Below are 14124 nucleotides of genomic sequence, written 5' to 3' on the forward strand. Positions count from 1 at the left end.
AATAATGAAATTAGAATTAAAATATTTAGGGTTATAAAAAAAAAGAGTATATAAAAATATGATAGGATTCGAACTTAGGCAAGTCTGCTATACAAGCAGCACCACAGACAATATTTAAGCCACTTTGTTTAATATGTGAACTCAAACAGCTATTGTTGTTTACTTGCTTCAAATGTTCATATGTCTATATGTGAATGTTCTTGAAATTGCCATCCTTCATTCGCATGACCAAATATATTTGCATATATGTACACATATGTACATATGTATGTCCCTCAATATGTCTTTTGCAAAAAATCAAACAATCGCACAAGTGACAAAAAAAACGTAGACGCCATCATCGGCCAATAATATTCAAGCGAACTCGCGGCTTATTTTCTAAGTATTTCATATTACAACGACAACAAATTCATTCATAAGGAACGTGCGTCTGCTTCAAAGCAAAGTGCGTTCGTTCATAACTCTGCGCCGCCCTATTTTTTCTGTGCCCACATTTGGTTTTCATATAGAATTCCTACCGCAAATGCGCGAAAATAAAAATGAATTGAAGAATCAGCAAAATTTCAATTTTACAATTTGTATCACTGAAAATCCTACCATCCCCCTCGCATTTGTATGTTGCCCACAAGCTGCTTCCTCACAACATTTGCTAAAAATCAGAAATTGAAGAATTTGTCTGACGTTCCCTTCAGAAAGGAGAATTGGCAACATGACCTACTAGCAAATTTAAATAATATTTAAATTTTTTCATATTATGCACTATTTATGGCATTAAATTATAAAATTTATATAAAATTGCCATTCATATGAAATCATTAACTACTTCTATATATTCTAAGCACACTGCATATAGTACTTTTATATGTTTACTTATTATCATTATTTCATAGTTTCTCAATTTAGCCCATTTTATCTAAAAACGACGCTATGAAAATGCAGCCCAATCGGTAATCGCAATATTTCAAAAGAGCATAAGTCAACTTTCAATAGCAAACCACTGCAAAAAGGACAAACGAGACAACATAGCCGACGGACATTGTCGTAAAATTGTCGATTCAAACAAATTTTGTCAACTCCGCCACAATGCGCAAAATTCGGCGTCAATATGTATGCGAGCTCATGTGTATATTTGTATGTTTGTCGACAAAATCGTCATTTGTTTTTTTTCAACAACACAATGTCCGCGCGAACTCGCCGTTATTTCGTTGGCTTGCCACCATACACAGAGGCGTGTCAAGTGAGGGCTCATAATATAGGTATTACTATGTTGCTTAATGAATATTGAAAAATACTGATGCATAAATGACTTATTTTCGTAATATAATAATAATATACGTAAAGATACAAATACACATAAATTCATACTTATAATCGTTTTTAAAATAAATTCCATTAATAAAAACTATCTGAAATAATTATGTGGCAGTGCGCCCCTGACCCCTTCTTGCTAGCGATCGTTCAACTTGCTTCTCGCAAAAAGCAAAAAGTGTGGACAAATGTCATTGCTTGTGCGGGGCAAGAAGAAGCAAGCATCAGCGTACGTGTATTTAAGAATGTATGTGTGATTATCACATTTGTGTAAATACGCATAATAAGGAAATATTCAATAAACCTAAACATATGATCATATTTTCCTGATATATTATAATTATATCAGGAAGTAAAATATTGCTATTAAAGAAATTGAAATATGATATGCTTAGACTCCAATTAATAAAATAAAAAAATTAAATAAAATTTAATTTACATGAGTTTTAGGATTCGAACGTATAGGTTCCCGCTTACGACCTCAGCTACCACAAAAGTGGAAACGCGGCCGCTTAGCCACCGTTTTATTGTTATCCTTTGCTCAATAAGCAATTACTCACGCAACGCACATACATAAGTTGGAAAAATTACCTATTAAATGTTTATTTTATTATGAATTCTGGGGTTTTTGCCGGTAATACAGATTTTTAATTTAGAAGGCTTTTCATAATTATAAATTTGTCATATCATAGATATTGAAAACAGAAATCTAAATAGGTATGCGCAACGATTTTTCATTTAGAATTCGTTGTGTTTATTTATATTATTTCGCTTATTGCGTGGTGTATTTTTCTTTTTCGAAGTTATATTTTTCGATGTTCCCTCATCTGGAATCACAAATTAGTACTCAAAAAGATTTCATTTAACATTTGCTTCTTCTCTATTCATTTACGTTCTCTGTTATTATAACACCCAACACAACACATGTTCAATCTTCTTTTCCTACTGGCAGCCATCGTGTGCGCATATTTCCTTCGGTATTACACAGCGACCCCCACAGTATTTTTATACTCTCGCAACCTGTTGCTACAGAATATAATAGGTTTGTTCACCTAACGGTTGTTTGTATCACCTAAAACTAATCGAGTTAGATATAGGGTTATATATATATAAATGATCAGGATGAAGAGACGAGTTGAAATCCGGGTGACTGTCTGTCCGTCCGTGCAAGCTGTAACTTGAGTAAAAATTGAGATATCTTTATGAAACTTTAATCAAAAACAAATAAATTGTTGTTAAGTTCTAAGGATGTAACCGAACATTTTATACTCTCGCAAAGTCAAATGGTATACTCGTTTGAGATTTCTTTGTGGATTTACTGATATTTTCGGTACAAGGTCAACTATAGGCACTGGGGTCCACATATTTAGTACTTTGGGGTTTGAACAGTTTTGGTTCGATTTAGACAATTTTTGGTCACATACTTTGAACGTATTATTCACGCAAAGTTTTACCCCGATATAATCATTGTTGCTTGATATGCATAGTGGAAAGTGAAAGAATCAGATGGAATTGAAAATGGTGTTATATGGGAAATAGGCGTGGTTGTAGTCGCACTATAACATAGAAATATGAAAAGAACGTTATGCACCGAATTTGGTTGAAATCGGTTAAGCAAATCCCAAGATATGGGTTTTCACCTAAAAGTGGGCGGTGCCACGCCCACTGACTAATATTGAACGCGATTCCTATAAAGTTATCTCATACCATCCCAGAGATAAAATTTAATGTCTCTGGCGTGTTTAGTGCTTGATTTATCGCGCTTTTAGTAGTTTTTAACAGTACCGTTATATAGGGAATGGGCGGAGTTGCCACCCGATTTCAACTATTTTCACACCGTCAATAGAAGTGCTAAAAACATTTGCTTCCAGTGAATTTTGTTATTATAGCATTAGCGGTTTAGGAGATATGCACATTAAACCTATTAGAAGTGGGGCCACGCCCACTTTAAAAAATTTTTTTTTAACTGCAGATGCCCCTCCTTAATGTGATCCTGTGTACCAAATAACAGTCTTGTATCTTATTGCGGAGCTTAGTTATGGCAATTTATTTGTTTTTGATTAATGGCGTTTTGTGGGCGTGGCAGTGGTCCGATTACGCCCATCTGCAATACCAACAAGTTTCATAAAGATATCTCAATTTTTATTCAAGTTACAGCTTGCACGGACGGACAGACGGACGGACGGACAGACAGTCACTCGGATTTCAATTCGTCTCTTCATCCTGATCATTTATATATACATAACCCTATATCTAACTCGATTAGTTTTAGGTGATACAAACAACCGTTATGAGCAAACAAAACTATTATACAACAGGTTGCGAGAGTATAAAAATGAATAGTGCTGTTACTGTATTAGCCAATCATGGGTAATTTTAGGTTCGTTGAATCCGTTCCGGTCATTTTGATGTCAAAAGTCTAACATGCTCTGGTTGAAAATATCAATTAAATAATTGAAATCGTTGAGTCCTAGCATCATATATGCACTGCTTCGATTACGCAAGAGTTAAACACGCACAAAAAACCATTTGTTTAAATCACGTAAAAAAACTCGATGTATATACCATATGAGCTAACGCAAAAAACCTCATGGACAAAATTTCCATATGCGATTTGCTGCTGATTGGCAACAAAATTGATTCATTCCTGATGATCAGATTACTTACGACAACGTCAACTGAAAACGGTCGTCGTCGAATCGCGGTGAGACGGCGCAAACGATAGCCAAGCCAGGATTAACGATTCTGTTATGTATGTATACGGTGGAATTGGTAGGGAATCATCTACTATGATTTATTCTTCTATGACCAAACTCTTAATTCAAACATGTACTGTCAACAATTTGATCGCCTGAATCAGTCGCCCAGATTACAGCCAACGTTGGCTAATAGGGGAAAAATTTAGTTCGATCAGGATAACGCCGGACTGAGTAATGATAGTGACTCGCCAGAAGCTCGTGCTTGGTTGGGAGTTTCTTTTATATCCATTTTAACTCCGGACCTGGCACCAAGTGATTTCTACCTGTTCCTGCTATGGCGAATGATTTTGATGGTGAAAAGTTCGCCTCAAAAGAAGCTTAACTTAAGAAAATCGACTTTCTCTGGATTTTGCCAATAGGGACGAGGTGATAAATTGATAATTTTCCAAACATCCAGAGTAGATGACAGAAAGAGAAACGGTCATCCTATCGTGGTTCGAACCAATTCAAAACATAATATTATGCCAAGGTAAATGGATATATCGACCAGATCAATGTCAATACTTTATGATCACCACATGAAAGCCTACCAGCGGTCAACTGGTATCTTATTACAACGCATTTGAACCAAATTAGGCTCAACAGATGCAAGTAGCTTCTTCAGTAGCATGCGGTCAACGGCCATGAAAATATCCTTTTTTTAAGTGAAATAATCTTCACTGTTGAAGAAGTTTTTAAAATGTAAAACTACAAAATCTACGCCAAAGCTTTCAAAGATGCAAAAAAAACGTATTCTAAGGGTTCAACGTGGTCACCATCCAGCTGCTGTAATGGTTTGGTGAGGAGTCTTCTGTAAAGGATTTACACCTCTTTTCTTCTGTGAAAAAAAGTTAAAACTGGTTCAAAAGTGTACCAGCAGAATGTTTTAGAAGGCGTAGTAAAACAGTTTAGCAATACTCTCTTCGATGGAGAGTATTGGATCTTTCATCGAGATTCTGCTCCAGCACAAAAGGCAAAAACTACCAAGCAGTAGCTTAAAGCAATATTCCTGGTTTCATAGCTGCAGATGAGAAATCCAGATTAGAATTTATTGGACTACAATTTGTGGTCAGAGTTGCAAAACATGGCATGTAATGTCTACAAAAAAAACACATAGGACATATCATTTGTATGACCCAATCACATGACCCGTCATACAAATAGAATAAATCAAAAGCATTGTGAAACCAGACGACAGTTATTTTCTATTTTTGTGGAAGTAATCGAAGAATAATTGGCTAAGATTCTTTACTAGGCACATTGCCAGAAATGTATTAGTGCTACAACTCAGCATAACGAGATGTAATTAAGGCTAGTTTACAACCCGTTGATACATAAATATAAAGTGTAGCGTCATTATATAATATTCAAATATCTATAAAACTGATAACGAAATAAAATTCCATGTTTTAAATATCGCGTTACTATGAAATGGCAAAAAAGTGGAAAATATTAAAATGTAATTCGAACATAAATGAAATTGTATGAATTGTTTTATTGCAGATTAACATTTTGTAAACTTTTACTCACCTTGACATCTTGCATATAACATAACAACAATTTGTCACCATCGACGCATTTGGCCCAGTCTAGTACATCGTTTTCTTGTTCCTAGAAAAGTTTGAAATTTTATTTACATTTTATAAAAATTTTAAAAGAAACAAGATGTGTATTTAATACAATTTTTTGCACATTACTACTACTATAAAAGTAGAAAGCATTTTATAATTAAAATAATTTGTAGCATTGCTAATGTTGCACAATAATGTGTAGAGAATGAGCAAGTCTCAGTGCTTCACCTATAAAGAATATTTTGATTTATTTTCCATATCTCTATAAAATTTACAATATTGTAATTTAAATATAATAAAATGACCTATTGCAGGATCTGGTTAACATGATAAATATTTGTTTAATTTAAATAAAATAAACCTGTACACAATATAAATCTTAAACTATTTTTTAACGCAACGAAGAATAATTTTTTCGAAAAATACGTTTTGGCAAAGTATTTTAAAACTGATGTTAACTATTCGATGTCTTTATATACTTTCAATTGAGAATGTTTAAATGGCCTTTGATCAGGAGGCCAAATCTGGTGAATACGGTGGCATACGGTAGTGGTTGAGGGTGGGCTTTAGTTTAGCATCCCACGATTTCAGGGTTAAGAGGGGTATGGTTGGATAGAGGAGATTCTCCAGATCACGAATATATATGTTATTGCCGCCGGAAGCTTATAGTTTTCGAGATATTTGCATTTTAAGTTGAAAATTTCAGTGCGGAAAGAAGTTTGACGCGATTGAATTATGAACACCCCGGTGTTGGACCGACCGGGGTTATTGTTTTGAAGCGCGGCCGAAGGCCGCCAGTGCAAATAAGAAATCTGAACAAAAAAAAAGTAATGTTAAAGAGAATATATGACTCACTATAAACACAAATGCAAATAAGAAATCTGAACAAAAAAAAAGTAATGTTAAAGAGAATATATGACTCACTATAAACTTCAATTTTTATTAAGGATAATTATAATAACAGTGAAGATTTTGAAAATTTGATATATGAATACATATGGCGTAAAAATATAGTAAATCAGCATCATGATCCATTTGTGAAATTATCAGATGCAATAAAACATACGTTTAAGCCATAAAACCTTTTCATTTTATTAAAATGGAAAATTAAGTTCATAATATTTTGTAGAGGGTGATTGGGTTTTTTATTTATTTTGATTGCTTTCATCCGTTTGGATATGGCAACACTTATTATCTGACAACATGGAACCCATTTGTTATTGTTCATATTACGAAAATTGTGTAAAAATAAAATGCTTATTTAAAGCAAATACTTAAATATTTAATATAAAATAAATATGTAGAAACATTGTAGTGAAGTGTTAGTGTGTAATAAGTGCATAATATAAAAGAAATGATAACCATAAATCGAGAAATTGTAAAATGAAATTTGTGAAATTTTCAACTTAAAATGCAAATATCTCGAAAACTATAAGTTTCCGGCGGCAATAATCATATATATTCGAGATCTGGAGAATTTCCTCTATCCAACCACACCCCTCTTAACCCTGAAATCGTGGGATGCTAAATTAAAGTTTTCCCGTGGTTGACGTCATTCAACAACTCCTGAGCGATATTAATGCGACATTGCGTTTGCTAAAAATTTAGCAATTTCGGAACAAACTTCGCTGCCACACGTTTCATGCCCAAAACATTCGAGAAAATTTAAACATTCTCTGCAACTTCCCTAACTTTTTTTACTGTTTCGATGTTTTCTTCGCTTGATGACGAGGTCGCACCTCCAGGATGCTCATCGTCATCAACATTTTCTCGGCCTTCTGTAAAGCGCTTGTGGAATTCACCGAATGCAATAGTCAACATTTCAAGTGCCTTGGAGCACTTTATTCCACTTTTAACGCAAAATTTGATACATATTTTTTGATTCATTTCATTCAAAAGTCAAAAATCGAAAAGTACACAAAAACGTGACTAACATTTTCTGTTGTCAAGAACAAGCTACTAATCGAAATGTGTACGATTATAATTATCTTGGCCCGATTCTGTTCTTGTTGTTTATTAACGATATCTCTTCAGTAATAGAATTCTCAAAAATTTTATTATACGCTGACGATGTAAAGCTTTTTAAATCATACACTTCAACTGAGAAAAGGTGTCTGTTGCAAACAGACTTAAACAATTTGGTTGCAAGGTGTGATAGAAATGATTTGCCATTGAATCTCAATAAATGTAAGACGATGTGCTTTTCCCATAGATCTGTGCACCCCTCTTCTTACGTAATAAAACACCATATTCTAGAGCAAGTTTTAAACTATGTTGATTTGAGAGTTAATATGGAGCCTAAGCTTAATTTCAGTCTTCATATTGATACCATGGTCTTGAAAGCAAAAGCTGTCCTCAGTTTTGTTAAACGTTGGTCTAAAGAATTTAGAGATCCGTATATTACTAAAACACTTTATACAACTTTGGTTAGACCTATATTGGAATATGGCTCTGTGGTATGGAACCCTAGCTACCAAATCCATTCTGACAAGTTAGAGTCGGTTCAAAAACAATTTTTACTTTTCGCCTTAGCGCATTTCCGATGGGATGCTAGGGTAAGTCTACCTCCATACACAAGTCGTTTAAAACTTATTAATCTACCTACACTTTCTAGTCGTAGGGAAATGCTTGGCATAATATTCTTAGTGAAACTTTTGAATGGAACTGTTTGCAGTTCTTTTCTCCTGTCTGAAATTAAATTTAATATCCCGGTTCGCCTTTCGAGGCAGTTTAGACCTTTACTGCTAAAATCCTGTAGATCAAATTTTGAACTAAACGAGTCATTCCGCCGTATATGTCATGATTTTAATTCTCATTCCAGCACATTTGACTTATCTGACTCAGTTTTCAAAATTAAAAAGACTTTATTGTTTTCTCTTAATAAATGAAAATGTAACAATTTATTATATTGTAACTTTAGATCTTAGCTGTTGAAATTTTTGTTTCTGTAGCTGAGCAGTTTTAGATCTCAACACTTAAAAAACTCTCTTGCCTTTTCTGACTCGGCTAATTCCGCACGTATGCGGATTGCGCCCCTCGCGTCGGTTGGGCGGGAGGAGGGTGATCGTTGGGTTTATTATTATTATAACAAAAACAAAATATCGATAATCGAATGTACACAGCCCGCTAAAAATCTAAATTCACCTTTTACTTGGAACACACCTCGTATATATAAATACGCATCATTATCCAATACTTAAATGTGATACTGCGTTAGGAACAGGGGAAGACAAGACATACAAGACAAGACATACAGAAAAGGCACAACCAAGGACCACGAAAGACGATATCAGGCAAATAAATAATAGGTATTTTTAATAGGTGAATTTATATTTTATATTCAAATATATATATATCAAATTGAATTTTCATTTGAAAAGTGAGAAAGCTAGAGCTGCCTACACATGTAAATACGTCGTTAAAGTTACAAGTTACAATATTTTTTTCTCCAAAAGTGAACATATTTTTGAAAAGTGGTGCGCAAACGCATCTACCAAAAGAATATAGTTCTAATAACAGTTGTAACGGACAACTGCGAAGTTCGCGCCGCTGCGCTGTAGAGACAATGCTTACGAAAGTGGAGTAACAACAAGAGTTGTACAGAGGTGCATCAAAAACGGGTCTACTATCGATATAACGGACAACGATGACCCCAGAGCGCAAGTAGCCAAGTTGACTTCAGCGTGCGAAAGCGATGCGTGCAACGGTGGGACAAGGTAGATGTAGAAACTCGTTATACACATTTAAAATTATAAAAGAAATTGCGAAGCTTTATACAGCTGTATTGTTTTTGCATACAACTAATTTTTATAAAGAATTATAAATATAAAGAAGTTGTTAATCGCAATATATCGCAAATAAATATGTAGAAACATTATAGTGAAGTGTTAGTGTGTAATAAGTGCATAATATAAAAGAAATGATAACCATAAATCGAGAAATTGTAAAATGAAATTTGTGAAATTTTCAACTTAAAATGCAAATATCTCGAAAACTATAAGTTTCCGGCGGCAATAATCATATATATTCGAGATCTGGAGAATTTCCTCTATCCAACCATACCCCTCTTAACCCTGAAATCGTGGGATGCTAAATTAAAGTTTTCCCGTGGTTGACGTCATTCAACAACTCCTGAGCGATATTAATGCGACATTGCGTTTGCTAAAAATTTAGCAATTTCGGAACAAACTTCGCTGCCACACGTTTCATGCCCAAAACATTCGAGAAAATTTAAACATTCTCTGCAACTTCCCTAACTTTTTTTACTGTTTCGATGTTTTCTTCGCTTGATGACGTGGTCGCCCCTCCAGGATGCTCATCGTCATCAACATTTTCTCGGCCTTCTGTAAAGCGCTTGTGGAATTCACCGAATGCAATAGTCAACATTTCAAGTGCCTTGGAGCACTTTATTCCACTTTTAACGCAAAATTTGATACATATTTTTTGATTCATTTCATTCAAAAGTCAAAAATCGAAAAGTACACAAAAACGTGACTAACATTTTCTGTTGTCAAGAACAAGCTACTAATCGAAATGTGTACGATTATAATTATCTTGGCCCGATTCTGTTCTTGTTGTTTATTAACGATATCTCTTCAGTAATAGAATTCTCAAAAATTTTATTATACGCTGACGATGTAAAGCTTTTTAAATCATACACTTCAACTGAGGAAAGGTGTCTGTTGCAAACAGACTTAAACAATTTGGTTGCAAGGTGTGATAGAAATGATTTGCCATTGAATCTCAATAAATGTAAGACGATGTGCTTTTCCCGTAGATCTGTGCACCCCTCTTCTTACGTAATAAAACACCATATTCTAGAGCAAGTTTTAAACTATGTTGATTTGAGAGTTAATATGGAGCCTAAGCTTAATTTCAGTCTTCATATTGATACCATGGTCTTGAAAGCAAAAGCTGTCCTCAGTTTTGTTAAACGTTGGTCTAAAGAATTTAGAGATCCGTATATTACTAAAACACTTTATACAACTTTGGTTAGACCTATATTGGAATATGGCTCTGTGGTATGGAACCCTAGCTACCAAATCCATTCTGACAAGTTAGAGTCGGTTCAAAAACAATTTTTACTTTTCGCCTTAGCGCATTTCCGATGGGATGCTAGGGTAAGTCTACCTCCATACACAAGTCGTTTAAAACTTATTAATCTACCTACACTTTCTAGTCGTAGGGAAATGCTTGGCATAATATTCTTAGTGAAACTTTTGAATGGAACTGTTTGCAGTTCTTTTCTCCTGTCTGAAATTAAATTTAATATCCCGGTTCGCCTTTCGAGGCAGTTTAGACCTTTACTGCTAAAATCCTGTAGATCAAATTTTGAACTAAACGAGCCATTCCGCCGTATATGTCATGATTTTAATTCTCATTCCAGCACATTTGACTTATCTGACTCACTTTTCAAAATTAAAAAGACTTTATTGTTTTCTCTTAATAAATGAAAATGTAACAATTTATTATATTGTAACTTTAGATCTTAGCTGTTGAAATTTTTGTTTCTGTAGCTGAGCAGTTTTAGATCTCAACACTTAAAAAACTCTCTTGCCTTTTCTGACTCGGCTAATTCCGCACGTATGCGGATTGCGCCCCTCGCGTCGGTTGGGCGGGAGGAGGGTAATCGTTGGGTTTATTATTATTATAACAAAAACAAAATATCGATAATCGAATGTACACAGCCCGCTAAAAATCTAAATTCACCTTTTACTTGGAACACACCTCGTATATATAAATACGCATCATTATCCAATACTTAAATGTGATACTGCGTTAGGAACAGGGGAAGACAAGACATACAAGACAAGACATACAGAAAAGGCACAACCAAGGACCACGAAAGACGATATCAGGCAAATAAATAATAGGTATTTTTAATAGGTGAATTTATATTTTATATTCAAATATATATATATCAAATTGAATTTTCATTTGAAAAGTGAGAAAGCTAGAGCTGCCTACACATGTAAATACGTCGTTAAAGTTACAAGTTACAATATTTTTTTCTCCAAAAGTGAACATATTTTTGAAAAGTGGTGCGCAAACGCATCTACCAAAAGAATATAGTTCTAATAACAGTTGTAACGGACAACTGCGAAGTTCGCGCCGCTGCGCTGTAGAGACAATGCTTACGAAAGTGGAGTAACAACAAGAGTTGTACAGAGGTGCATCAAAAACGGGTCTACTATCGGATATAACGGACAACGATGACCCCAGAGCGCAAGTAGCCAAGTTGACTTCAGCGTGCGAAAGCGATGCGTGCAACGGTGGGACAAGGTAGATGTAGAAACTCGTTATACACATTTAAAATTATAAAAGAAATTGCGAAGATTTATACAGCTGTATTGTTTTTGCATAAAACTAATTTTTATAAAGAATTATTAATATAAAGAAGTTGTTAATCGCAAAATACTGTAAATTCAAATTGTGTCTAGAGAATTTACAATATAAAAACGTAACTTTAAAGTTTATTTGCAAATTAAAATATTTATAAGAACTGTAAAGGTTATAACGGAGAATGTTAAAATTGTAAGAATGTCAAAATCTTATTATTTTGTAAACTATGGACCAAGAGGAGATTTTCAACTTGACAGTTGACGGTTTAAAGGAGAAATTGGGTGACTTACGGCTTTCGACAAGCGAGCGGAAAGCGACATTACAATACCGACCAATAGAACCCTTCAGCTTAACTATGCTTGATAGCTCAGAAACCGATGCTGAAAAAATGCCAAGTCAGCAAATCGTGCGTGACGTAAGGGTCGAATAACAAAATTTTACTCTCCGTGATGTCGAGAATACCATGACTTCTTTTGGACGTTGAAACGATCTACATATAAACAGCCACTGATCTTCACGACATCTTTTGCAGGAACGAATTCGATGATTCCAAGTTTCGAAACAAACAAACATACGTGAATGGTTACAAAATATTATAAAACATCAATGAAGACAACAACAACATGCGTTTCAACTCTTCTTTCCGCACAAGCGTCATTGCCTACAAACTGTTTCGTCACGACGATTACAAAAAGTTAAAATCATATTTTAGTGAACTCAAAAATGAAAAACAAAAAGTTAAAAATAAATTCTATCGAGATTCGAACCTGAGCACTAATCAATGGGTTTTGAAGAATATTTGCTTTCGCAAACATATAAGCCAATGTACCAACGACATAATGTGCATACATATGCATGAATGTCCTGTGTAAGCAGTTTCACATTTTGCTTCATCACCGGTCAGATTTCTATTATTATTATTACTCAATTATTGACCTTTGCTTTTCATACCTATGTGAATTGACCCAAAACGAAACAAAGAAATAACAAATCAATAAAATTGAAAACAAAAATTTATTATGGATACATATTTGCATACATGCATATCCAAGCGATTCTTTGGTTGTAAACCAAATGAAAATGCCGGCGGCAAAACGCAATTCTTACATTCGTACATTGCATATCCAAGCCATTCCCTGGTTGACGACAAGACGCGATTCTGTACTTTTGTGACTCTATAATTATTTAAATAAATATATCAAATATCAATCAAAGAATTTGGTTGGCCATACATATATTTATTTCTCATCAATATGTTATAAATGTGAGTTAAGTTCCCTCGTCGTGAGGTGAAATCCCCGGTTGAAAATTTGCAAATGTTCGCTGTCGAATTTGCACCTTCTCGTTATCATGTGACTCTATTCGTACGCACCATAATCGCTTAATTAAATGCGACACTGGGTAAGGAACAGGGGAGACCGGAATGATACGATAAAGGGACAGTAGACACTAGATAGGACGAAGACAAAAGACAAGACAGTCAGAAAGGGCACAAAGACGGACCACGAAAGCGTTAATAAGCAAATAAATAATTATAAGTATAAATATATAAAAGGTGCGTTTATATTATATCGCATAATACTACTATAAATATTCCCGCCTTATTACATTGAGATACCTAACTAAGCCAGAGAGGAGGAAATCATTATAATAGAAATTATTATGGGGTCTAAAAAGTCTAGATGTAGTCAAAAATATACAGCATTTGTAACAAAAGCAGGTTTGTTTGAATTTGCTAAGACACCGTTTGGATTTTGTAACTCGCTAGCCGTGTTCATGCGGTATGTACTAAACAACATTTTTCGGCAGATGATAAATGATATTATGGAGTTATGTGTATGGTAGACGACATAGTTGTTTTCGGTCTGGAAATAAAAAGGTCCAAATGCAAATTATTAAAAGAAAAATTTGGTTTTGGGGCATAAAATACACAAAGGTAACGTTTGGCCTGGAAAAGATAAAATTAAAGCTGTTAAAAATTTCATTGTACCCAAAAACATAAGAGGCGTCCAAGCTCTCCTAGGTTCAATGGGATATTTTTAGGAATTTTATCCAAAACTATGCCATCGAAGCTAGGCCACTAACAAAGTTGTTGAAGAAAAAAGCAGAATTTCAGGTTGGTTCTGCGCACCACTGCGCAGCAACAAGCAATACTTGATTCAATG

General features: G+C 34.4%; 1 protein-coding gene across 1 annotated transcript in view; it reads right to left on the minus strand.

The window, feature by feature from the left end:
- The window catches only part of LOC106623513 (prolyl endopeptidase), an 85346-nt gene that overhangs the window by 8120 nt on the left and 63102 nt on the right, over nt 1–14124 (minus strand). Inside the window, exon 6 of the mRNA XM_036364913.2 lies at nt 5577–5657. Within this exon, the coding sequence (XP_036220806.1) occupies nt 5577–5657 (81 nt within the window). The remainder of the gene's footprint in view (nt 1–5576; nt 5658–14124) is intronic.

Source organism: Bactrocera oleae, chromosome 3 (genome assembly GCF_042242935.1).
Source record: "Bactrocera oleae isolate idBacOlea1 chromosome 3, idBacOlea1, whole genome shotgun sequence".
Lineage (NCBI taxonomy): Eukaryota > Metazoa > Arthropoda > Insecta > Diptera > Tephritidae > Bactrocera > Bactrocera oleae.